The sequence below is a fragment of the Stigmatopora argus genome, chromosome 7 (genome assembly GCF_051989625.1).
Source record: "Stigmatopora argus isolate UIUO_Sarg chromosome 7, RoL_Sarg_1.0, whole genome shotgun sequence".
NCBI lineage: Eukaryota > Metazoa > Chordata > Actinopteri > Syngnathiformes > Syngnathidae > Stigmatopora > Stigmatopora argus.
Window position 1 is genome coordinate 13,779,429 of NC_135393.1, and position 26,679 is coordinate 13,806,107.

The 26,679-nt window shown below is 40.2% G+C and overlaps 2 protein-coding genes and 1 long non-coding RNA gene across 7 annotated transcripts in view; 2 read left to right on the top strand and 1 right to left on the bottom strand.

The window, feature by feature from the left end:
* rgs12b (regulator of G protein signaling 12b) overlaps positions 1 to 13,265 on the top strand; it is a 39,139-nt gene extending 25,874 nt beyond the window's left edge. For 2 of the 5 annotated variants that reach the window (XM_077604723.1, XM_077604724.1), the window contains exons 8-20: positions 2,019 to 2,188; positions 2,711 to 2,803; positions 2,902 to 3,045; positions 3,776 to 3,958; positions 4,059 to 4,209; positions 4,518 to 4,612; positions 5,055 to 5,258; positions 6,020 to 6,093; positions 6,205 to 6,331; positions 6,436 to 6,532; positions 6,597 to 6,649; positions 8,051 to 8,210; positions 8,501 to 9,923. In XM_077604723.1, coding sequence (XP_077460849.1) covers positions 2,019 to 2,188; positions 2,711 to 2,803; positions 2,902 to 3,045; positions 3,776 to 3,958; positions 4,059 to 4,209; positions 4,518 to 4,612; positions 5,055 to 5,258; positions 6,020 to 6,093; positions 6,205 to 6,331; positions 6,436 to 6,532; positions 6,597 to 6,649; positions 8,051 to 8,210; positions 8,501 to 9,045 — 2,096 coding nt within the window. In that variant the 3' untranslated portion in view covers positions 9,046 to 9,923. Of the gene's footprint in view, positions 1 to 2,018; positions 2,189 to 2,710; positions 2,804 to 2,901; positions 3,046 to 3,775; positions 3,959 to 4,058; positions 4,210 to 4,517; positions 4,613 to 5,054; positions 5,259 to 6,019; positions 6,094 to 6,204; positions 6,332 to 6,435; positions 6,533 to 6,596; positions 6,650 to 8,050; positions 8,211 to 8,500; positions 9,924 to 12,218; positions 12,270 to 12,335 lie in introns of those variants that run through there. The other 3 variants (XM_077604725.1, XM_077604726.1, XM_077604727.1) reach the window with 3 other exon arrangements.
* A 199-nt stretch (positions 13,266 to 13,464) lies between these two features.
* dok7b (docking protein 7b) lies at positions 13,465 to 23,935 on the top strand. The gene is made up of 10 exons (XM_077604729.1): positions 13,465 to 14,068; positions 14,178 to 14,223; positions 15,111 to 15,178; positions 15,857 to 16,007; positions 16,659 to 16,859; positions 18,965 to 19,084; positions 21,024 to 21,134; positions 21,255 to 22,093; positions 23,016 to 23,090; positions 23,298 to 23,935. Exons 1-10 carry the CDS (start codon positions 14,015 to 14,017, stop codon positions 23,331 to 23,333), a joined length of 1,701 nt encoding a protein of 566 aa, XP_077460855.1. The 5' UTR covers positions 13,465 to 14,014; the 3' UTR covers positions 23,334 to 23,935.
* Positions 20,900 to 26,250, bottom strand: LOC144077186 (uncharacterized). Its single transcript, XR_013300907.1, has 3 exons — positions 23,360 to 26,250; positions 21,707 to 22,079; positions 20,900 to 21,611 (listed from the first exon to the last, which is right to left on the bottom strand). It is a non-coding gene; the product is annotated as an uncharacterized LOC144077186 (long non-coding RNA).
* Between the last annotated feature and the right edge of the window lie 429 nt (positions 26,251 to 26,679).

A 26,679-nucleotide genomic window follows, 5' to 3' on the forward strand; every position in this document is an offset into this window, starting at 1 on the left:
ATTGTGTTGCTTTTTGTGCCGAGGTTGAAAAACATACACACACGATCCGCGGGTGGGGCGAGCGAGCGAATCCCGTTTCGGCGAACTGTCCGTCGGCGAAACATCTTTCGGCGAATCGTCCGGTCGCGAAAAATCTCACCTCAATGACAATGACAGTGAAAAGCTTTTGTGTATCTCAGTGTGGAGCAGACTATATTTGATTAAAGGGTTAAGAACAAATAAATTATAGGTTTTCAAAGTCCTTTTCAAACGTGTAAACCACAGGCATGTAATTAGATAATTTGCTACCAATGATTGGTTTGACTAGAGTTTTACTTTCTCTTTTGATGGCTTTGCTGTTTTTCTTGTTTTGTTTTATGCTTGTTTGTTTTGACCCTTCCACCCACTACAAATGTACTTTGAATTACAGGCTGTTCTTTTATTTAATGGATGGTTAAAGAGTACCAATACATACGCCGACATTTACACTGTGTATTCCTTTTAAAGCCCTCTGAAGTGAATCATTTCAACATTGCAATGCCCAAGTACGAACCACAATGCAAACTTCTGTTTCGTCCCTAATTTTGAGTTTTTGATAAATATAAAATGATCCAATTTGATCTTTTACATGTGTAGTAATGGACTTGATGATGGAACCAACATTTTAGAAACGACTTATTTTTTGTGTGGAGAGATATTAGAATATACATTTGTAAACGTAGCATTTTTACATTGTGGTTTGGGATAAATCAATTAATTAGCCAGCAGTAGTTATCAAAATAGAACTTGGCTGAGATGGAAAAATAGCAAGACAATTAACTTTATTAGTGCTTTTTGTGTACTGAATGGGACTTTAATCTTCAATTTAAAGTTCTCCACTTAAATTAAACCTGTTAAAAAATTCACATCATTCCAAAAATGTTTTCCCCTAAGTACCTTTTTGAGTTTAATAGTTGTGAATGAGCTGAATAACTGAGGAGTAAATACAGTACTTTGAAAACTGTGACCGGAAGGTTAGTGTATACACAAAAGCAGAAAATCACATTGGGATCACGCGGCTTTTGTGCTGTGACGGATTTGAATCTTCTTGTTCATTCACTAGCTTTTCATCATCTTGGCCACCTGACCAATGTTACCCAAAGGACTGCTTATTATTAGTTTTTTTTTCTTCTAGCGGTATAGGCTATCTTTTTTTATTCGTCTTTCTCGTTTATTTCTTTTCCTTGTCTCCTGATCCTGTTGTGTAATGTTGTTCTTACTTTTATGACACAGATTAGTGTTCCATGAAGGATTAAGTAATAAAAAAAACTTCACAATAGCACCATTTTTTTCTAAATAGTGTCTTTACACATCAAGATATGTAAAGTTAGGTTACAGAGGGATTCAGTTGCTAATTAGAAATACTAAACATAAGGCAATATTCACTAACTTGTACCTCATTCACATGTCGAATTACCACTTATTCCTAATTGTCTGTGTTAACAATGCTTTTCAGTATAATGAGGTGCATTATAGACCATTGCAAGTTACAGCAGAAAATGAGCATGCAATTGACTTAAGGCACATGTGTCGAAGTGGCGGCCCGGGGGCCAAATCTGGCCCACCGCATCATTTTGTGTGGCCGGGGAAAGTAAATCATGAGTGCCGACTTTCTGTTTTAGGATCAAATTAAAATGAAGAGTATAGATGTATATTAAATTTCCTGATTTTTTTCCCCCTTTTAAATCAATAATTGTAATTTTTAAATCATTTTTTTCTGTGTTTTTAGTTCAAAAATCATTTTGTAAAATCTAAAAATATATTTAAAAAAGCTAAAATAAACATTGTTTTAGATCTATAAAAACAGAATATTCAGGGCTTCTTTCAATCCATTTATAAAACAAAATCGAAATATTATATCTAAAATGGTCCGTCCCACATGAAATCGAGTTGACGTTAATGCGGCTCAAGAACCAACCCGAGTCTGACACCCTTGACTTAAGGGGTTCGGAAAATGAATGAATGAATAATTGAGCATATGCTTGTGTGTTTTTGTCTAGAACTGAACAGCGTGGAGCTGCAGGGCTGCAGCAGTGACAACAGTTTGAACAGCAATGCCAGCCTCCCCAGTGTGCAGAGTCACCGGCGCCACACCGAAAGGAGAGTGGCCAGCTGGGCTGTGTGCTTTGAGAGGTTGCTGCAGGACCCAGTGGGAGTCCGCTACTTTTCGGTAATACACTTTATAGATGCTTTTCTCTACACTCGAAAATTGAAAGACCATATAACACAACCTCCAATTTGTATGAAGTTGTGATGGCGTAAAATCACAATGAATTGAATTCAAAACACCATCATTTGTGAATAATTAACTTTTGCGTCGAACACACCACACAGACAAAATAGTATTTGATGTTCAAATGGATTGATTTAATTGCACCGGTAATAGTAAAAAAAAAACTTTATCAACTGCACAAAGTGTACGTGGGCACCTCTTGCTTCTACACTCGAGTTATATGTTGATAAGGTCTCCTTTTGTGCACTGAATTCCATTTTTTTGTGTTGTTGAGGAGATGGCGGAAGTTTGATAATTATGGTATAAGGGATACAATATTATTGATTGTACCCTTGACAACAGGAATGGACGTTGGATACTATTGCTGCTAAATTGCAGCTGTTCGTGTTATTAAACAGACCTGGCCTGACTGGTACATGCACAGTTCTTTCATTTATAATCCACATTTATCTGCGGCAGGAATTCCTGAAAAAAGAGTTCAGTGAGGAGAATATTTTGTTCTGGCAAGCATGTGAGTTCTTCAGCCACATCCCTGAGAATGACAAGAAGCAGGTATTGCAAACACTAAGCTTGCTTTTGATATCCATCAACAACCTTCTGTTGCAAAATTCTTTTTGAATCTCTAACCTGCGCTACTGTGTTGCTCCCAGTTATCTCAGCGAGCCAGAGAAATCTACAACAGCTTCTTGTCCAGCAAAGCCACCACGCCAGTCAACATAGACAATCAAGCTCAGCTCGCAGACGACATCCTCAATGCCCCCCGACCGGAGATGTTCAAGGAGCAGCAGCTACAGGTAGTCTGTAGAACCAAAACCACAAATTTATTGACCTTAGGTATAACAGAATGGAGTTGAAAAACAAGTGTGTAAGATTGAAGACAAAAACTCATATTGAGACGATTTGTTGTGGCTTCTTATACAACACGATAAATCAAGGCGTGTTGCATTGAGGAAAAGATTATTGAGTTGCTCTATTAAGCAGAAAAATGTTACCCATGATAAAAGTCACAAGGCTAGAAGTTTGTCTATAATCTTTCATATTTCAACTACTATAACATTAACATATCCCAGATCAACTCGATGATATGTGGCTTTCCCAAACACTTTTCATTCTGTAATCTTGTGATGTAGTTATTCCTGGTTATGTACACTAACACAACTGTGGCAACCACAGGTTTTTTCAAATTAGTTTTTTTTATTTACCACATTTTGGGCACTGTAAGGCGCACCTTCAATGAATGGCCCATCTTTATAATTGGTTTCATATATAAGGTGAACTAAATTATAAGTAGTAGTAGTGGTGGTAGGGATAGTAGTAGTAGTGGTTAGGAGTACTGTTATACAACAACTAGATGGATCTGTGCTAAAGGAAATTTCCTACAATGATTAACCAATATTGATCCATATTTAAGGCCCACCGCCGGCTTATAATTGTGCCTAAATACTGTGGAAAATTTGGTATTTAATTTTTTTAAATGTTTATACTCTGTAATGTTTACTTTTGTTGACTTTTGCCCCTTTTTAGATTTTTAACCTGATGAAGTTTGACAGCTATACACGTTTCCTCAAGTCTCTGCTCTATCAAGCATGTATGTTAGCGGAGGTGGAGGGCCGACCTCTTCCTGACCCCTACCACATTCCCAGCAGCCCCACCTCCAAACACAGCACCACTGGCTCGGATCGCTCCAACCTGTCCACACCCAAAAAGGTAAGCAAAAAGTACACGTGCACTGACCTCCACGTTGCCTGCCGGCTGTCAAAGCAACCACTGTCTACTCATTTTATGTCTTCCTGTTTATGTTCCACAGGATGACAAAAGGAGCAAGTCAGGCCGCTCTTTGAACGATGAGAGCCGAGATGATTCAGGTGACAGGAGGAAGGGCATCTTCTTCTCCTGGTCTCGTAACAGAAGCTTTGGCAAAGGCCCAAAGAAGCGAGAACTGATCGACTTTAATTACAGTCAGTAGACATTCTTCTTCATACTTGAGATGTATTTTCTTTTGGCTTTTGAATCATTTTAGACAGTGGGTCATTTGTGATTAAGCGTGGCATGGGGCATAGTTGCAAATTTTATTGATTAGCAAATTAGCCGGTCGTCAATTCCACTAGACAAAGCATTGAATTGATCAAATGCAATGGAGTGTGGTTCTGCTGCAATATTAATATGTTTAGATCGATTTAGAATGTGTTTCTTTGGGTAGTATTAATGATCCGTTTCAACACCAAAGTGTATTTTTATTGACTTTGCAAAATGATATATTTTTCAGATTTCTCGGGTAGTAACGGTCGTCGTGAATCCCAGGGTTCTCTGTCCTCAGGCGCCAGTCTGGAACTCGGGACATCTGGTTCTGGGAAGAATGAGGTGAGTCCAGAAAAACTCAAAGGGGTTTTAGTAGTACTGGGCATATAGAAAATCTGCTATCACAATATTATTCATTTGATATCAAGGTTACAATACCATGAGTATAGTTTTAATTATTTGATAAACTGTTTTATCAATGCGCATTAATGTACCATTTTGGTTTACTGGTATATAGATGTCTACTGGCCATTAAGTTCAATTGATGTTGGGACTGTTGATTACGGTGTATTTTTTGACAATCTGGTGGGAGGGCTCAAAATTTTGCCCATTTTTTTTTATTTGGTGAGGACACTAACTATAAACTACAAATGAATGAATTATTTATTCTAACAGGAACTTTCATGAGAGCGTGTACGTTTATCTCGTCATTTTCCTCGATCATCATGCTGTCCGGCATAGCCTTTGGGTTTTTTTTTTTGGCTTGACTGTTTTTGTCCTTCAGGGAGACACTTCTCGTGTGGCGCTATCAGAGCGTGGAGGAGGCAGTGCCCCTCTGAGGCAGTGTAACATCAATTTGCCGGATGGCTCTTGTTGCTCTGTGCCGCTGAGGGCTGGTGTGTCCATCAGAGATTTGTTGCTGGGGCTCTGTGAGAAGCTCTGCATCAACCTGGCAGCTATCGACCTCTTCTTGGTCGGAGGGGAGAAGGTATAAGACAATAGAATGTGATGTTCCGACCTAAAAAGAAGCCACAATGTTCTTGTCCCCATTAGTCACAGTGGTTTTTCTACCACGTGAAACTGGTGTCTGACATGCATTTTAGGGACTTCAATTGCCTGCAGTACATCTTCTTAGAGACCCTTAAAGGTCAAACAAATAATTCTGGTATGCCTACAGTTTAAAAAAACTATTATCTTCATTGGAAATATTGTTAGAGATTTACCATTTTAACCTTTATTCATTTTAAGGGACTTTTTGAATGAACATTTTCAGAACATCAGAAGAATGAATTGAAGTTAAACAATGTTAAAATGGAAACACCCTCATTACTTGCTTCACATATGCAAATTGTAAAGTTACTTTTAACATCAATTGCAAATGAAATGTAAACACGCACAAAAAACACTAACTATGGCTACAAGTGACAAATATAGGGAAAGTGGACACGCTGCTTGAATAGATAATTTAATCTGATGTTCAATTTCAGGCTTGTGCTTAAGAGGTGCCATTGGCATTTTAGCATAGCATTTCTATGATTTTATTTTTAAGTAAATGCTCAGTCAATGTCATTGTGACTGGTCCATTGTTATTCTTTTAATACATGGGCTCATTTTGAATACTGTTTTTTTCAGCCGTCTTTTGTAAGGGTGCTAATTGTAACATTTGGAAACTTTCTTTCAATTCTAACCAATCCTCATGTGATTAAAATATTTTCCTGTTTTTTTAATTCATTCATTTATTTTTCCCAGCCACTTGTTTTGGACCAAGACTGTATGACGTTGTGCTCTCGGGATCTTAGACTTGAAAAGCGCACGCTCTTTCGGTGAGAAATGTTGTCAACTCCTTTGCCATATGACTTCTGCCTGATTGGATCCTTTTTTTAACATTTAAAAGAACTCTTTCAAGCTCTAAATGTTATTTTCCTTGCTTCCAGGCTAGACTTGGTCCCTATTAACCGCTCAGTGGGACTAAAAGCAAAGCCCACCAAGCCAGTGACGGAAGTTCTCAGGCCGGTGGTGGCCAAATATGGGCTTCACCTCTCTGATTTGGTGGCACGCATTGTAAGTGTCATTCACGGAAGCCGGGATACCGCAACTCTCTAAAGATTGCATCTTTAGTCTGTCCAAATTCCAATTTTGCTTTTCCTGAATCTATGCATTTCAAGAGCGGCGAATCTGAGCCTTTAGATCTCGGTCTTCCGATATCCAATCTGGATGGGCTGAGAGTGGTATTGGATTCAGCAGAGCACCTACCTGGAAAAGGTAATAATTAAGTCCCAGATTCAGTTGCTGTCTCACTGCATCTTCCATTCACTCTGTCCTTCAGCACCATCTAAAAGCCACATCGGGGCTTCTACCAGCAGAAACCAATCAACAACAGTAAGATTCTCTCCAGCTTTTTTTTTTATTACCTCCTGACTCTGGAATGTTTCATAACCCACTGAATGTCTCCACTTCCTGATGATGATATCACGCTACTAAGTGTCTCCCCCGCTGTCCTCCGTGACCCATGTCTGTTTGCAATGTATTATAAACGTGCGCAGGTGTATGACGCGCGTCTATGGCAGCATCCGGCCGTCTGTGATGTTGATGCGTGCCTGTTTTTTTTTATGTTTGGCCGCGAGCCTGGCCACACTCTCAACGATTCTTTTGTTTCTGTTGTTGTGGTCTGTCTGTGGTCCAATGCATCGGCAACTTTTTCTATCTGCTTTTCTTCTTCCATAACGAGGCCTTTGTAACCGGGCCGTTCTCGAAGCAAGTTGAATCTGCGAGGAAAGTAGTTGTAGTTGGTTGTTGGAGTACTATGGGCCTACGTTGTATTGACGGTTTTCATTGCGATTATGTTTTTAAGGGCTATTTTGCTTCATTTGTTTCTCTCGTGTGGCTTTAAGTAGTGGTTAGATGTTTTGTCGTGTGTCAGTGTTGGTGTTGCATTATACACAAGGTTGTGGTATTGTGGTCTCCAACCATTGGTCATACTAGATCATGTGATAACAATCGAATCCGTTTCGACTAAGAGGACTGGCAGTTTTCGCTCACAGCCAGTCCTCACCCTTAAAATAAATTGGATGTCTATCCTGGTCAATTGCGGTGAGTTAGGTGAACAAACAAATGATGATGCCTTAAACATCCAAGACATAAGTGTTTAAAATGTAGAGTCTTTCAAATATAGCCTAATGTTTAGAAGTTGCTAGAATTTAAATTAATGTACTGTACAGCATTCACCATTATTTTTCTTTTAAATTCTCTCTCAGGAAAGCAATTATATATAAGATTTCCTTAGACTTTTTAGAGTCAATGTTATTCATAACTTTTTTGTTGTGTATTCGAGTACTCTTGACTGACAAACTTCTACATATTGGTGTAATTACACAAAAAAAATTGGTTGTTCAGATTCCTCAATATGGGACTTGTTCAGTGAGTGATTGAAACACTGAATATAATTATAAACTAAGTGTTCTTTATAACGTATCTCTGGATTTGCTAGGAGAAATTCAGGCGTTATTTTTGCCTCAAAGCAAACTGCCTAGCGTCCAAACTATGAAAAAAAATCATTCGTTGGTTATTGTTAAGATTCCAAGAAGGCTTTGCCTACTTCATCCCATCCAACCCCATCATGACCCATGTGTGAATAGTCCCTCCTTCACAAAAGTAGCCCCCGACACTCCACGAAAACACTGTCCCGAACCTCTCCATCAGTAGCTCTCCATCAGTAGCTCTCGTCAGTCGTCCTACTGTTCCGTTGACAACTTTGCGCTCCGCTCTCCTTGTGGCTCCCAGGGGGAGGACAGGCAGTCAAGGAAAGCCGCTTCCACCCACCCCCAAGGGGAAAATGGCAAGGCTGACACAAGGAGCCAGCCCTTACCCAACCACTCTGTCTCTCTTCATAAGGCTCCGGAGAAACGGAAGCAGAAAAAGATTAATATAGACGAAGCTGAAGGTAAAGATGCAAAGACATCCTTCTTCTTTTACTTTAATCCTGAAGCTGCATTGCTGTGTAATGAAACTAACCGGCTAACACGTGCACCGTACTACCTAGCTTTATGTAGCACGGTCACTTCTGCTAACAGTGAATGAAGCTTTGACTTGCCCAATGGACTCCCTCTGCCGCATGCCAACTCAAACTCCGACCATGATTAGTTTTCCTCTTCCAATCTGGGAAATTTATTCACGCCTGTTTCTGTGCTTGTGTCTGCACTATTATTGTTGCATTTGTGCGCGTGTATGCAGAGTTCTTCGACCTCATATCCAAAGCTCAGAGCAACAGAGCTGACGACCAGCGAGGCCTCCTGAACAAAAGTGACCTCCAGCTCCCGGACTTCTTGCGCCTGTCGCCGTCGGGGACCGGTCGAGCCGCTCCTCCGACCTACGACCCCGAGCCCGGTTGCTCCACCCCTTATTCCCGAAACCCCGGCAACGACAGAGCGAGCACGGGCCATTTTCTCAATGCTCACCATCAGTCGCAAAGTTTGGACTCTGCGCTAGGCTCTGACAACAGCGGGTGGGGGAACGCCAGAGCCCCTGCTTCTGTCTTTCCCACAACCATCTCTCCCATCCACCCATCCCGAGAGGCCCAGCGCGGTGCGTTCAAGGACACGTGCAAGGGAGCTTCAGTCCAGATGCTGGAAGAAGACGCTTTGTCGGACCTTACTCTAGTGGGCGAAGGGGACATCGACAGTCCTAGCCTCCACTACGTCCCCCCGTCTCCCCTGCAAGCTAAACCCCAACAGCAAGCCCAGAACTTTCGGCCTGGCTCAGGTACTTCCCCCGTTTGATCTTTCAACTCTACTTTCACCCGCCTGCCTGCGAGTGGTATAGTGGACTCTACCCAAATGCATCCACATTTCTCCCTTCCTTTACTCGGCGCCGTCCTAATGTGCGGGACAATCAAAACACTCCCTGTGGTATAAGACATTTAATTTTGACATAACAGCACAATGGCTCACTCCACAAATGTGCTTTGTTGTGGTAAAATCGTCACGTACGCACTGTGACACAAGACAGGAAGCTGAAGCGAGGAAAAATGGATGCATTATTATTGGCCAAAAGTTGTCCTTGAAAATTTCCTGCGTGGTGTGAATCTGTTTGACATTTGGAGGGCTTGCTGTGGAGTTTTGTGTTTTTCTTTCTTTCCTTGAGACGTACTAATCGTGAGGGGGAGTGCAAGCATGACTCGTGCCAAACTCTCATCCGGCTCCCTTCACCAAAAGAATATAATAATGCACTTTAGCCCATTACGAACAAGACGACACATTTGCGCACGTGGTAAAATCACTAGTTTATCTTGACAGTACATTTTTTTTTCATGCTAAGAGAATAGAGCCTAATTTATATTACTACTACTACTCTTTCAGCTTGTCCCCGTGAGGGGCCGCCTAGGCTAAACTTTTTTTCCATTTTAGCCTGTGTTTTGCATCATCCATAGAGCCTAGTAATTTATATGATCCTTTTAATGGTCGGCAGAGTTGCCAGTGTGTTATTTACAAATGCAGATTCCATGCTGTACCAGCATTGAACAAACATACTTTTTCGGCTGTTCTGTATTACAAGTTGAGTACAGTACATTCTATCTTTTCACCACTCCCACCCAAGGCACTTTTTAATGCCTTTCAAGGCAACACAGGGCTACAGTCATTGTGAACGCGGTTGCCAGACCAAATTTTCGTACGCACATTTCCATCTTTTTATCTTTATTGCACGACATCACAATACTCTTTCTGTTATTCTGTACCTTTTCACGGATGACCTTTTCGATTACCGTGCTTGTAGGTTCAGATATATTTGGATGAGGATGTCATTTCTGTCATTTTGCATTTTTATAAACCCCCAAATTAAGAATTTCATTCAATCATTTTTAAAAATCCCTTGCCTCATCCAAAACAAAAAAAAAGAACTAAAGAGCGAGAGTTATTGGGTCTTCCAGCTCCACCAATGAGCATCAGGTGTGAGAATATTTTGACAAATTTGCATAAATTTACATATTTTAAACTGAATAAATGCAAAATGACACAAACTTTTAAATGCTTCTGAACCTATCCGTTTAAATAATCCCGATTCAAATATTTCTTTTTCTTTTATATTTCTTTGAGGAAACATTAATGTATCTCACAACCCTGTTGGTCATAGAAAGTGTTAAATTGTACATACCCAAACTAGTGAAATCAAACTGCCTCTATTGTTAAAGTGCTTTGCAGCCATCTTAATTCTTTAGTTCTGTGGCAGTGAACATGGATCTTTATCTGCTCTCTTTAAGTGTCTGTAAATAAATACACTACATGTCGAGAGCTTAAAGTCTTACTAAAACAGCCTTGATTTGTTTCTGAGTCCTGTAACTTGGCGCATTTTAGAATGCCAGAAATCCCATCATATTTTTATCATTTGTTGTCTCAATTGGAGATTCAGGGAGACTATGTAACTGTGGAAATGTTAAGACCCTCTCAGACTTTAAAGGTAGTCGTGATTGTGACTGAATGACAGCATTTTTCGGGCTAACTGGTAAGCCATTTTTCCACATCGTGCTTACTACTATTTCACTGTAGTTAAATGTACATATAATACGACTAAAAGAAGTAGCTTTGTATTATGTTGTGGAGACCTGCTTCACAGGTAAAACCACAGTAATGTGCATTTTCTTGCATGATCATCCCTGTGAGTGTCATTCCAAATTAAACATTATCTTGGGGAAAAAAACAAAATCCGTACCTAAATACAGTGTTCGAAAATTAACCTATAGTCCACCTCCTTATAGATTATATTTTATTTTTTTAATATCTGTTCATGGTCTCTAGTTTTCTGCATTTTTCACCTGTCCTCTTGCTACCTCCTACGCGTTTTGGATCTCTTTACGTGTGAGAAAAGCAGTATGTTAGGGGATGGGAAATGGATGCAAAGCTTTTACTTTTGTGGGGCACAAAGAGTTATTCGGGGGGAACTAGGTTAATTGATACGCATGAGTTACCCTTGCTTTGGTGCCTTGTGAGCCAAGCTTTGTCATGTTGGGCTTCAATGTGAAGTTCAATCAAATGTTTGTCTAGAGAAACATTTATTCATGGTTTGAAATGGGAAAAATCATAATTTGGCTTGCCCATTGGCTACATTTTAGCTTGGAGATTCAAATTTATCCCTAGGAAGATAGTAGTGTCTATAATTTCTTGGTTGGAGAATGACATTTCTGCAATAGAACCTTTTTAAAGTCATTCACCTCCAATGGCGCTATCTGCTGGCAATAACTAACATTCGCACCGTTTTGGGTAGATGCTTTGATGTCATCTGTTCTATATTAGATTAAGTAACCTGCTTTTGAAACAGGAAGACATTTAAATTGTATTATTTAAATCTGAGGGTTTTGATTATTCAGATTTTTATGGAAAAAATAGGTATAGGTATAGTATATAGTCATTTAGTATTGTGAATTATAATCATAATAATCCTCTGTTCCCACTCTACACCTATTTAAGGGTAGTCGTTTTTTTTCTTTTTGTCTACTCAATACTGAAAAAAAGGAAGAATTCGCTCCAGGGACCAGGGTTAACTGGGGTAAGGGAAAGTAATGAAACTTGTCTCACTTGAGCATTCATGCGTTGTAGTGAAATTGATCTTCTTGCTCATGTTCCATTTCTTCTTTTCACTTAGAGTAACTCATCAGGCACATCCACTTTATGTCGCAAATATCACATGCCATGTTGTTTTATGGCCACTCGCACATGATATGCAGCACAGCTCGATTGGTTTTGCCTCTCATATGAAGTCTGAAGGCGACATTACAAAAAGCAACAGCAGCATCTCTGCCAAGGCTTAGCGATTAACTTGGGGGCAAACATCTGTCCTAATACTGAATATTTGTCAACAAGAATTTGTGGTGTGGTGGGCTAGGAAAGGAAAAAATGTGAGTGGTAAACACACTTTGTGATTTGATGTTTCTGTTTTCTTTTTTGTTTTGTTTTCTCAGTACTATAGAGATGTTAAGACTATGTTCTCCAAGCATGTTTGCTGTGGCTTTGTAAGTTTTCCCTCCTCTACCAGCTGCTTTTAAATCCTCTTTTTACAGTAGCCTCTTTGTCCTCAGGTAAAGACAGAGGCAGATGTAGAGGAAGGGAAAGAAGAGAAAGTATCAAAGTTGCGAGCAGAACAGCATCCCACCGTAGACCCCCCTCTCAATCTCCTCCTCCCGCACCCCCCCGGCCCCCTGTCCACTCACGACGCAAATCCAAGTCTCCTTCCTCCCACGGCAATCGCAAAGCCACCAAACAAGCCCTGGACGTGGACAAGGTCAGCGGCACTCGCGACTTTGATAACCTCAGACAAACCCGGGGGAGCTCCCGAGACCGCCGGGGGGGCCACCGAGGATGCGAACTGGACGCCAAGTGGGAGGACGTGGCCTCCGAGCTGCGTTGCCGCGGTAGCAGGATGAGGTCTGCCGTGTATCAGACTTCAGAGCTTCCCTCCATGGTAAAAGTCAAGAGGCAATTGGAGCAGAATAAGGGCAAAGGTCCAACAGAGTTGAAAGCAACGTTTGTATGAGAAGCCCACCCACTCCATGTCTGACCTGTTTGAAGCAGCTTGTTAGCCCCCAAGTGCATGTGAAGTATCTACAAGCTCCAGGTTGACCACATGCTCTCTTCCACTTCCAATCTGTACTGTCATGCACATTTCTCCTCAAGTGTAAAACCATACTCAGCAGTTTGGCTTATAAGAGTTCGCGATTCTCAGTAGGACTCGTTTTTAGATTCTCTGTAAAAAAATATATATTTGTAGAACTTTATTTTTTTGCTAACAAGGCACACTTTTTCCACAGGTGAAGTGGTGGGTAAGTGGTTAGCACATTGGTCATCTGTGGTAGGAGTATATTCCGGAATGGATGGATATTTTGGTTGACATAAAACTATAATACATTCGTGAATGTTTCTAATACTGGTGCAGAAGAATGCAACAGTCATAGAATATTCCCATCATACAGAAAATATAAATAAATACATGCAACTTTACAAAGTTTACCTATTAAAATAGTATTAAATAGTAATTTAGCGGGATAGATTTTTTTATGTCATGTTTTTGGTGTTTCAACTAGAAGCAAAACAATATACAAAAGGGTCTAATTCTTGATCTGGTACTGGTATTACTTCCTTGGGTCACTTTGTTCTCTGAGGACCACTGTATTTATGAAACAAACAGAATAATTGTCTTCAAAATTTCTCGGGTATTAGACAAAATACACATTTATCAACAACCAGACGAAACAAGAAGTTGAATAACCCATTTTGTTTTCACAGGCCACATAAAATCACGGGGCAGGCCTGAACTGACCCCCAAACCGTAGGTTTCAGTTTTACAGACCCCTGTGCCATCGTGGAACTGAACGTAGCCTGTTAATTTATAGATTTCGGTTTGATTTCGGCTTTTCCCCCAGTCTCCCGTGAGGCCTTTGTGTAAGTTCTACCGACAGCTGTCGTCGTCATTTAAAAGCCCACGCTCCTTAAATCCCACCCTAACCCCAAACGAAGGGGGCCAGATTTAGAAGACTAGTGAAATTTATGGGGTTAATGCTGTTTTAATCAAATTAGCTCCTATCGAAACATCAAGCGCAGTCGGGAACTGTCCTAACTAGGCTGGGGTACGGCGATGGGGCCCTTGTGGTGGTCCGAACGGCGGGGAGGAAGGCTACCTTGCCGGCAGGGGCTATTTTGAAAAGTCACCCCTCTCAACACACACACACAAACACACAGCTGCTCGGAACCATGTCAGAAGATGACGGATACAGTTGTCGCTGAGGGACAAATCAAGATTAGAGACGGCAAAAAGGTGATCTTAATTTTCTGACCTACTTTGAAGACATATTTTAAAGCCTATGTGATATTATGGAGGACTCATATCCACTTTTATTCTTCTTTTTCTCTGCATGCAATCACAGTGGAAGACTCGATGGATCGTGGTTCAAAAGCCTTCCCCCGTCGCAGGTTGGTGCTTTCATGCCTTCTCTTGTTCTTTGACATATTCACTCTTATTGAAAAACTTGTGTAGAATTATACATTTTGATTCGGGCATGCATGTGTGGGTCCCAAAAACTCAGATCACAGCATGTGTGGTCGTTGCGCAACACGCCAAACTCGCTTGGTTCAATTACGTTTACTTTAAAAGACAAATGGTGCGTTACTTTTAATTTTAAAGTTTGATTTCTAGGAGAAAATTTAACCTTTTATAGGGCGACAAACTATTTCTAGTAGTTTAAAAAAAACAAATATCCAAACAAAAAAACTTAAACCCCATTAAGACCTCACATTTTGGGTTTAATATTATTATATGCTTAGTGTCTGCCAGTGACAACGATAGGCGTCTAATTCATTTAAACTGGGATTACTGGCTGTGAATGCTCATCTCTTGGTGCCATTAATAATGCTAGATGTTGAGTTAAACAAGGTTAAAATGGATTGTTTGAACCACCTCCCATCTCAACATCAACTGGGAGATTGTTTGATTGAAAGTCTATTTTGTCTGAATTGGAAATTAAGATGTGCTCATGCTCATCACTTAAAGTGGCATCATTATTTATATGCAAAACAGGACTGCATTTGCGCTTCTTGAGAAATAAAGCAAACGTGGTTGGAATAATGTTTTTTTTAATCTTCTTTTTCTGTGACGTGGGTGGTACTTTCAGTGATTGTCATTCTCAGCTGTGCCAGTGGATCAGCTCATTGTTTTAGAGTTTGCTATGGCAGCTGTTGCATAGACAGACGCATACAGACCACGACACAAACAAAGAGGCTCTGTTTAATGTGCGTTATTAAGCACAAAGTGACTGTCAATGTGTAAAGCTTGTGTCACCCTGTGTGTGTGTGTCGTGCAGACTGCCTGTCTGTGCTGGCCTACAAGGACAAGAAGAAAACCAAAGAGCGTCTCGGAGTAACGCTGGAGGTATACAGCCTGTCCTAAATGCTTTTTTTATTTTGGGGGGTTAGAACTCACTGTTGAATCTATCATACCTGACATCCTCGGCCAATTGCTCGAATTATTAATGATTACAATTCCCCTTATTAGGCTATTTAAAAAAAACGTTCAAATTCACATCTTTACTCACATAGGGCGCACTTAAAAGTCAATTTTTTTTCTCCAAAGTGCACAGGGTGCCCAATCAGTATGCACTAAATTCAAGATTCTGTAGATGTTGCTGTATGATGCTGACAGATTGACTGTCTGGCTACATTGCTTTCTGACACGCTATATTTATATAGTGAAAATGCGCAGGGGAATGTGCATATCATGCTTAAAAGCATGACAATATTAGCACTTGACGATGACGTTTTAGTCTGCTAACAGTGACCGAGCCCAAATGAGCAAAACAAGATCGGTTTGACAAAAAACGTACTTAAAAAATTCCCATGCAAAAGTTTTTATACCGTGTACACCATTTGAAATGATAAAAAAATGTATACAATACAGGAAAAACATAAGTTGACGGGTATGTATTTTTGTTTTGTATTCCCTGCCTTGTGTAGCTAATGAGTGGCCTACTTTGTTTCGGACTCTTTGTGAGTTTTCTTATAGGATTGTATTCTAAGAATACTATGTCATTGCAACTGATATTTTTCTCAGGGAATCTACGGCGTGGAACCGGGGCCCGGTTATGATGGGGTCAGCTACACCCTCTCCATCCTTTCCTTGGCACATACTCTAGTGCTGGGCTTCCATAGTCGAGAAGCTCTCTTGGCCTGGGACGCCCGTGTGTGCTACAGTCTGGGAGAAGGTCAGTGGTCCAGTCTTGCTCTAACACTTTCTTAACTTTGAAAGATTTGATTTATATTTTAAGAAATTAGTTTTAGGATTAAATCATTAAATGCTTGAAAGGTACTGCTCAAAATGGAGGGTTTTTAATAAGGGGAACGAGATGACCTTAAGACAAAATCTTTTTCCACTTTTTTTTTTAATTGCCACTTAGTTTCAGTGCGAGACGGCGCACACTATTTTCAGGACAATCCCTCTTTTTGACCTTCAGACTCTTATTCTTTTTTTGCAATTGTCACCTTGCAAGGAACACTTTCATTTCGCAGCCACAGTAGTTTTAACGATGTTTGGATTTCATGTCTTGCAGTCTTCCTGCATTGTTAAACAACTTGGATTTAATCATAACACAATGAACTGCAAATTCAGATAGCCTGCAAACCCACAAGACCCTTGGATTTAATTCTACTTGCACGAAGACCCGATATGAAGGAATTCATGGAAATGACTTTATGTCAGTCACACTTTGGTCTCGTTCGCTGGGCAGTGAATTAATCATATCCACACTGATCTCTGCCTTCTGAATACAATGAGCTGCATGAACTGTCTTATTCATGGGTGGAATTATTTTCAACTAATGAACCTTTTGGGCCCTCTGCCTATTTCATCTCTGCAGTCCACAGATTTGCTGTCACTGTCGAGCCGGGCACCAAATTGGAAATTGGGCCTGCCACACTCCACCTGTGCAACAATCTATTGGCCCTCACCAGGGGTCGACCTCCCGTTATTATTGGCAATTGGAAGTTGTCCTGTTTACGGCGATACGGCGCGGTGCCCAATGGATTCGTCTTTGAGGGAGGGAGTCGCTGTGGAATCTGTGAGTAAAATTTTAGACGGTTGATATTCAATCTGTTGACTCCGTGGAGTTGTTATCCCTATATGAGCCTGTGATAGTATGGAATAGTATAACTTATTTTTCCCTAAGCAAAACTTTAGGCTAGTGTTGTTTTTGTCATGGAAAATTATTTAAAATCTCTCTCGTATTAGATCTTAATAGAATCTACCTTAGATTGTGACTGGGGAGTCTAGATTTTAGATGGACTATTATTGGTGTTGATCTTAGTGGATTTTCAGTACAATTAAAGTAAATATACTTACTTTGTGCAACGTTGGTCGAGGAAATAATCCATATTTGACGTCATTACTTCCGACCCCAAATTTCTTTGTACTGTGTGTGTATGTGTGTGTGGATGCTACACGAATAACCATGAGGCCCACCGGCTCTGGTTTCTGTGCTCTGATGACCAAGTGCTATTAATACCATGCATCCTTGTCGAGCTTGTTTAGCCAAACAAATTCTGGTGTCGCGACAGAGTTTTCTTCTCTAGTCATTGGCTTCAAAGATCCAGTATATTAACCACATATTTTAAAATTTCCCACTTTTGCATGTCCAGATTGATTTAGGCTTGTCATTATGTGGACTGCCAGCTTTGTAATGTTGTCAAATTCAACTGAGCTCTATGTTTGACTGAAACACTAATATTGAGCTTTTCTGCTAACGCATTCTGTTCGGTTTATTTGTTCCCTCCAGGCAGCCATTAATTTTATTACATTTTAGTAAACCATCTGAAGACAGGAATCTGTTTTCAAATGTCCCAGAAGTTTTGACAGTTTTTATTAATATCCTCTTGAAGAAAAGTCAAATAGCAATCTGTAATCTTTTATGAGTTCAAACTGGCACCAGCTTTTAACGTGCATTCACATTTCTTAATGCTTTGTTTCTTATCACTGAAGTGTAAAATTAAGGGGAGTAATATAAATGCTTCACTCATTTCACGCAGCCTTCAGAGTGAGTTAATATAACCTGAAAAGCAGGACACATCCAAAAAGTAAATCATTTTTACACAAGTTCCTGCATGAGCGTTGGAAATTATGCGAGAGATAAAATCCATTTAAACTTCCACTGTACTCATTTGTCTCTTCCGTCTGGATTTCTTTGTCAAGTTCCAATTGCTTAAATACTTTTGCTGACTATCAAATGGCGCAGAATAATGACTTGCAATAATTACCCGCAGTAATGAACAGTTCTTCACCAACTTGTACTTTTAGAGACGTGTACTTGGAACTCATCAATGATAATATAGCCCTCATTTCCCAGCAGTCTTTAACAATTTCAGAGTCAGAAAAAGCATTAAGCGCTTCTCTTTCTCATTCTAACACTGCCGTGGAAGTCTAATTGATCCTTAAACGGCGTCAGCATCACTCGACGAGGCTTCATTTTCAGTCTTGACAAATTTTGAGACTCAGGTACACAGAGCAGCAGACGGTATTGCTTTGCCAAGCACTTTTACTCAACAGTTGGGAAAATAATGATTGTAAGACCTGATAAATGTGACCAAGTTGGCTGAAGAAGGCAGTAAGGGTGGTCGGCAGACCGTGGTAACAAGCCAGGAGCACCTTTTAATCGATGCTTGGAGTCCAGTGCACTCGTTTTCTGCACGTGTTCATGTCGGTCAGCTTTGTAATGAATGAGCACGCACAAATACATCAACAGAGGCAGCAATAAATGATCCGCTGCCCTGTTTGGAAAGCTGTCAAGTGTTTGAAAATAATTCAAAGCCCAGCGTACTGTGGTCGTATTTTTTTCCCCATGTCCTTCAGTGGGTTGCTTGGCGCTTGCTTATATTCCGAATAATACTGTATATAGGTATACAAGCAGCTTGTGTAATATTGTTTCCTAGACAATAATGGTTTTTACGCTCACCACACGTACATGTTGTTCTTTATCCAGCATGTTATGTTTTTAAGATTAATTAGATCCATGTAAAATGCATATTGCAATATTACAACCTTTTTTTAACACTTGATCCGACTATTTTTGTATTATACTGTTTTCAGATGGCAGTTTGGCTCAAAAAGGAGGTCTTTTACACTCAACTAATAACTGAAACCTTTGCTTCCTATTTTTCGTGTATGCTGCAGGGGCAGGAGTTTTCTTCTTGTCCTGTTCAGATGGGGAGCGGATCAATTTTCTGTTTGACTGCATAGTCCGAGGCATCGCTCCCAGCAGGGTTCCCCATGGCCTACGACCTACCCTACCAGGTGAAAACACACACGTGCTTTACTGCTTGTTAAATGTTTAGTATTTGTTTCAGGTGCCGAGCAATCGGAAACGCAACATACCTCAAGGTCAGCATAGGATTAGTGGGTCAGACCTTTGCACATGAGATGTGAAAAGATATATTGCTAGGTTCACGTGCATTTCTTAGACACTCAGGCGGTGTAGTGACATCTGAGAAGAGACACGGGATGTGGATCGGACAATAGCTTTATATAGAAACAGACATGCTTGTTTCCTCGTGACTGTCCGACGTGTTAACAGCCACCGGAAGAGAACTCCGTATACACCCTGATACTATTTCAACTGATATTCACGCTGGTCAAGTAATGTAATATATTCTGTCCTGGATCCAGTTCACTGGGAATACACAATGCAACATCATGACAGAGATAAATGCATCCTTAGCTTCAGTCATCAGTGTAATTGTATTTACTCGCATGCCCGAATGAATATCAGAGAAATCTGCATCCGATTCTGCCTTCACATTGTTTCGTGCAATACTGCTAATATTATAGTATTCTACGGTTTACATGTTTCAACTTAAAAGTGCTGGTGTGATATGCCCATTTCCCTCATTTTCCATCCTAATTTTGGTAATGTACAGGGCGTGGTGACATTCACTGCTGTTAAAATTAGTGTAGCTTAAGCAGTGTGTTAGTTGATACCACATGAAGTGTTGAAGAAATTTGGCTTCAACGCTTGAGCATTAACTGTTATAGAATTGAGGCACACATCCAGGGTGTTGGGTTGTTGTCAATGCCATTTTAAAATGCAATGCACAGAGCTTTATTTACATCACAAGTTTCATAAAACTTACAAACTCATTTACTGCCAGTTTTCCCAGTTAACATGGACATTTGACTGTTATAGCTGTCGATGGCAATATGTGTATGTATGTGTATATATATGTATTTTTGCGTGTATGTATTTTTGCATGTATGTATGTATATATGTATGTATGTGTGTTTGTATGTATGTATATGTGTGTTTGTATGTATGCATGTATGTATAGGTATGTATGTGTATGTGTGTGTGTATGTATATGTATGTATATGTGTATGTATATATAGGTATGTATGTGTGTATGTATGTATGTATATATATATGTATATATATATGTGTATGCATATGTATGTATATATGTATGTATATATGTATGTATATGTATGTGTATGTATATATGTATGTATATATGTATATGTATGTATGTATGTATATATGTATGTATATATATATATAGATGTATATGTATATGTGTATGTATGTATATAGATGTATATGTGTATGTATACATGTATGTATATAGATGTATATGTGTATGTATACATATATGTATATATGTGTATGTATACATATATGTATATATGTGTATGTATACATATATGTATATATGTGTATGTATACATATATGTATATATGTGTATATATATATGTATAGATGTATATGTATAGATGTGTGTGTATATATATATGTATAGATGTATGTGTATATATATGTGTATATATGTGTATATATATGTGTATATATATATGTATATATGTGTATGTATATATATGTGTATGTATGTATGTGTATTTATATATGTGTATGTATATATATATGTATATATGTGTATGTATATATGTGTATGTATATATATGTGTGTATGTGTATGTATATGTGTATGTATATATGTGTATATGTGTATGTGTATATATGTATATGTATGTATATGTGTATATATATATGTATGTTTGTATATACACATGTATATATTTGAATTTTCTTAACATTGATACATTGATGTGCATTTAGCTTGTTAGCACTAGGTGTTGGCTTTTAATTACCTGTCTTTTGACATTGTTTATTCATCAGTACATTGATACATTTTCCTATTTAGAAGTTTACCAGTATGCTTTTATCTGTTGATGCTGAATCAGACAACTTGAATGCTGATCCAGCATCAGTTGAAGAACGTATCAATCAGGAAGCCTCAGAGCTGGAGAAAAGACTCAGTATGCTGTCCACGTGCAGCCTAGCGAACAGCACAGGTAAATATTCCCCAGACCAGGTGTTTCACAACTTCCGAACCAGTTTATAGATTTGCTTTGGAGTATTAGAAAGTCTTGTGAATAAGTCACTCTGCAGCTACCAATTACTTTTTTTCTCAGCCTCGACTTATAGCTGCAGCATATCTGTTGCCGGGGACGACCGCAGCAGCATCTCCAGCTCCTCCTCCAGCCAGTCGGACACCAGCTACGTGAGCCGGCGTCCATTCGGGGCAGACACATTTACCAAGTCGCAAGTCCCCAACGAGACAGGGTCGAGCTCGTCCACGCCGAAGGCCTTGACGTCTTCAGACGACCGCCTCTTCGCGGCAGTGATGGGGGTTCGCGGTCCGGCTTCCACCCAACTCCAGCCTCGTGGTCTCCATGACAGCGGGCGCCAGAGCTCGTTGGACAGCGGCATCGGGATAGCAACTGGAAGCTCGGGCAGTTTCTCTTCCTGCACAGGAAGCGTGGATATGGCTGCTCAGGAAGCAGGAGAAGAATTTGTTTTGATGACTAGTCTACCTTCTCCTCCCTCGAATCCTCCTCCTTCACCTCCGCAGTCCACATCTCACCTGGTGCTCAGTGGTGGCCCCTCTTGTTCCTCTAGGTGCACCCCTCAAGCATCTCAGAGGCTTAGTGATGAGTGCCAGAATTCTAGCTGGCTCCGACTGCGCTACGATGTACCCAGGAGTCTGCTCCAGAAAAAGGCCACAAGGGACCCTTTGGCTGTTGAGGAGCCCTCCGAAATGAGCGGCGACAGTTCCGTGGGCAGGGATCGGCTCGCGAGTCACAATCAAGGACTCATAAACGGCCTCCCAAGGCTTGCAGTAGAGCGCCGGACTTCGATGCAGTTCTCTATTTCCTGGCCCGTTGAGAGGACGCCTCCTACAGACAGTGAGGACAATTCCACCCCCCAGCAGCTCTTCTTTGCAGGGAGGTCACTCTCTGGAGAAAGACAGGTACGGAATGTTTTACTTATATATGTCACTGTTTCACAACATTTTTTTTTTTAGCCCAAGTATGCATTTTACGTTAGGAAAATAGACTCCAGCACCACCCCAGCCCTTGCGAAGATAACTGATGCAGAAAAGGAATTTTTGAATGAGAAGTCACGTCACTGATATTCTCACGGAAATTCATGTTTTATTCCCTTTTGTATAGAACAATAGGTCAATAAACAACTTAATCATATCTTCTGTCATCTAACGACAATTGTTCTGACTCTTGATTTAAAAAAAATAGCTAATTTTATCTCCCATTCCAATCCATTCTATTTTGTTCTTATTCTCACATCATAATATGAGAATTTACATGACTGACAGGTCAAAGATTTTTTATATCATTAGCAAGCTTTTGTTTTGCCATCACATCAAACACAAGGACAGCCTTGACTTCAGAAATGTAGTTTTCCACAATGTCTGCAAATGGTAAGACCTTGGTGGCATTCAGGTTTATAGCTTGCTGTATACAGGACACTTTACTGTGACGAAAACACAAAAACAAAGTGTGGGTTGCTGTCAAACGTTGCTGGAGCTATTTTTTTCCTATTGATGTATTAATCCTCTGATGGGTTAGGATAATCTTGCTTACCTTTCCTGCCATTAGAGATGTGAAAGACATTGTGTGTGTGCATGTGCGTGCATGCTTTACTGATAAATGGGCTCCTAGTGATGAAACCGGCAGAAACACTGGGTGAGGGAAATGTCAAGTGAATGAAAATAGATTCTTTGCCCGTTCTTTTTGAATTCTGAAGTGTCACCCACTTTAGTGGATGCAAATTGAAACACTTTGTTTGGACAATACGACAACACACACACACATTCAGGTGAATGCTAAGTTAAACAAACAACTAATTCCCTCCACTTTTATCCCTTTGCACAGTTCTCTCATGGTTTCGATAACTACATCACACCAGAGCAGTGGCGCTCAGCCAAAAGTGCAAGTCTGACAACACAGGTAAGGTTTGTCAACATTTGACCAAATTTCTGCATGAATCAGAAAGGTGCTCTTCATACTCCATTTGTAAACTTGCTCGCTAGGTTGGGAACCCATCACCAGGCACACAGCCTTCTCTCACGCCAGGTGTGTAAAATCATTAGTCACTCTCAAAAACATGATGAATTTTCTTTTTTCCCGTCCCACAACTACCACTTTTCTTTCCAGAAGAGGGATCTGGTATTTTCATTGACACCCACCTAAACAACAACACCACGGAAACAACTCACCAAGTGGGTGTGTGTTACACACGGGGCAAGGAGGACACACTGACTCAGATGGACAACAGGCGATGAGGGCCACCACATTGACTTTGTTGCCAACGGTGTGGATGATCTTCAATTTGAAGTAGTGCAATAAGCTCAGCGTCTTCCAATAACTTTCCTGATCAGGAATTGCAAAACAGTCCATTCCACCTAGAAAATAATAATACAGAAGTCTGTTGTATGCTTACAGTAATCGCCATGTATTTGTTTTGTTTTTTTAAAAACTTATTTTAAACCAATAATACTCTTACTCACCTATTTGGTCGTTTTGTAAAATTGCGTCCATTGCAGAAGGCATTGTTGTATTTTTCCTAACTCGCAATATCTGAAATTCATTTATTTGTAAATCTAATGAGCTTGAATTATATACTATATGCAATAAGTTACCTGCTTTGCTGCCATTGAGTGAAATACTCTAATTTTACCTGATAGAATTTAAATATCCTTTTCTAACCTCATTTGAAGATAATTACTACAAAAAACATGTTATGTATCTATTTAACACAACCCTTTTCTAAAGTAATAAAAAATATTTATAAACATTAATTCCTTTTGATGTTTTTGACAATTTTGTTACTGACATTTCATTTACATTTCCATACTTTGAATGAAAAAAATATAGATCCCTTACATTTTTATAAAATAAGCAATTTTTAGTTTTGCTGCATGGCACTTTTTAAGCCTCACCTCCAGCTGATATGAAAGAAAAGTGGATCTTTCATAGCACAGCCCGCGCACTATAAGATCACTTGACAAAGATGCACAGTCGTGCATTTGACTTTTTGGAGTCTCAGCGCGCTCGGCAATCATTCCACATCAGATCTTAAGTGCGCTGGATTGAAAAAGCACCTACCCAAGTTATTTCTCAGGTGCCGAGTTGAAGACTCCAGTGAGACTGGAGTGAGTGATCGGCCAGCCAGTTCCATTCTTCATCTCAGTAATCGATGCCTATGTTTGTGGTCGGAGGGAGGGCGGAACTGATGAATGGTAAAACTTAAATTTCCTACCCGCCTCTTGATGTCTTCAAGACAAATAGACTAATATTTGGCACCAATTTGCCTTTATGGGACTTTTGCGTCTGTGGAGGAAGCTTGTAAAGCTGAGTTACAGGAAATCTGTATTTTCTCAGCAGCTGTCCGCTCACTTCACCGCAGGGACAAATTTCCCCAGTGGTGTGCCGTCAGGGCCTTCTCTGCTGGCCTAAGAAATATCTGAATCATATATTATATTTTGTCCATCAATACTTATTAAATAATTCCAAATTGTCTGTTAGCTTTCGTTCATTGCTTTCCCCCAGGTTGTACTGCTTCCAGATGTGTGTTTTCATATTGAAGCATTTAACCAATCACATTTCAGCCATTATTTGTTGCCAGGGTCAGAAATCTGCCTCAAGGCCTTCACAATCAGTTCTGCAGGCTCTGCTGCATTAAACAAGCGTCGATAACACTGTTGCTTTAACCAATCAGAATTCGATTGGTAACACCAAGGCCTTCTTACAGGCGTAGGGATACGTCATTGCCTTCTCGCAGTCGTAGGGAAACATCATCGCTTTCACCAACTATGGTTGGCTAGTGATAGAGTAGGCGGACCAAAGCCAAAGTGAGCCAGCCAGAGATCGCGAACTCCACCCACAGTGGCCGACGGAGGAAAACAAATGGATTTGGTTGCAGATTTGCTCACAAAGCCATTTTCCAGACTGACGTTTCCAGAAAAAAATGGACATAATTAAGAAAGGGCGGTCAACTCCGAAGCTAGCAAGCCTGTTACAGCCGAGAAAAGGGTGTGTCCGCCACTTTCAGTTCGCTAACTACGAGCGCTACTCCTGGCTCACAGGCTCCTTACTACATAAATGGTTGTTTTTATTTAAGGAAAACTTAAAAAAAAAAAATTAAATAGAAAATTGTTCATTCATTTTCTATATTGAGCATCCTTGCTTGCTGGAAAAGTGGGTGCACTTTGTGGTGTAGAGGTTCATTTGCCTGGCTGCCATGCGGGCAAGTGCGGTTCGACTCCTGGTGTGGTGTCATTTTCAGTGGCTGTCCGTGAATTTCCTAGCGACGCCTTCAGCTGTCGGAATCAATCCAACCCTCAGAAACTATTTTATGGCTATAAAACCTCTACTGCAGCTACAGCTGCGACACATAAAAAATCATCAATAATAACCTCATACAATTGAAATATTATTTAGGAATAAAGCCATATTTTACTCAGCAAAAATTCATCCTCCTCCTTTTCATGCGTCATTTTCCCTTAAACAGAAGCAACCGTGTGCACTCAAGGGTTTCCAAAAACGACAAGGTAAGGTGTGGCCACTTCATGTTGTAGTTTGTTCACCTGCCTGCCATGTGGACAGGTGTGGTTTGGATCCAAGTTGGGAAACAGTTTCCCTTAATTATTTCTATATATGTGTAGTCAACACTTTCCAATAATGACAAAGTAAAGTGTGGCCATTTAGGGTGTGGTGGTTCCCTTCCCTGACTGCCATGTGGGCAGGTGTGGTTCGCATTCCAGTTGGGAATCATTTTTCCCTTAAATAGAAACAACCGTATGTGGTCAAGACTTTCTAATAATCACTAAGTAAAGTGTGGCCACTGCGGTGTGGTTTCGAATCCCAGTTGGGTAACAGTTTCCCTCAATTATTTCTATATGTGTAGTCAACACTTTCCAATAATGACAAAGTAAAGTGTGGCCAGTTTGTGGTGTAGAGGTTCACTCACCTGACTGCCATGTGGGAGGCTGGGGTTCGAATCCCAGTTGGGAAACATTTTCCGTTAGTTGTTTCTATATATTTGTAGTCAAGACCTTCCAATAATGACAAAGTAAAGTGTGGCCAATTCATGGCATAGTGGTTCACTCACCTGACTGCCATGTTGGAGGCTGTGGTTCGAATCCCAGTTGGGAAACATTTTCTGTTAGTTGTTTCTATATATTTGTAGTCAAGACCTTCCAATAATGACAAAATAAAGTGTGGCCAATTTGTGGCGTAGTGGTTCACTCACCTGACTGCCATGTTGGAGGCTGTGGTTCGAATCCCAGTTGGGAAACATTTTCTGTTAGTTGTTTCTATATATTTGTAGTCAAGACCTTCCAATAATGACAAAATAAAGTGTGGCCAATTTGTGGCGTAGTGGTTCACTCACCTGACTTTCATGTGGGAGGTTGGGGTTCGAATCCCAGTTGGGAAACATTTTCCGTTAGTTGTTTCTATATATTTGTAGTCAAGACCTTCCAATAATGACAAAGTTAAGTGTGGCCAATTTGTGGCGTAGAGGTTAACTCACCTG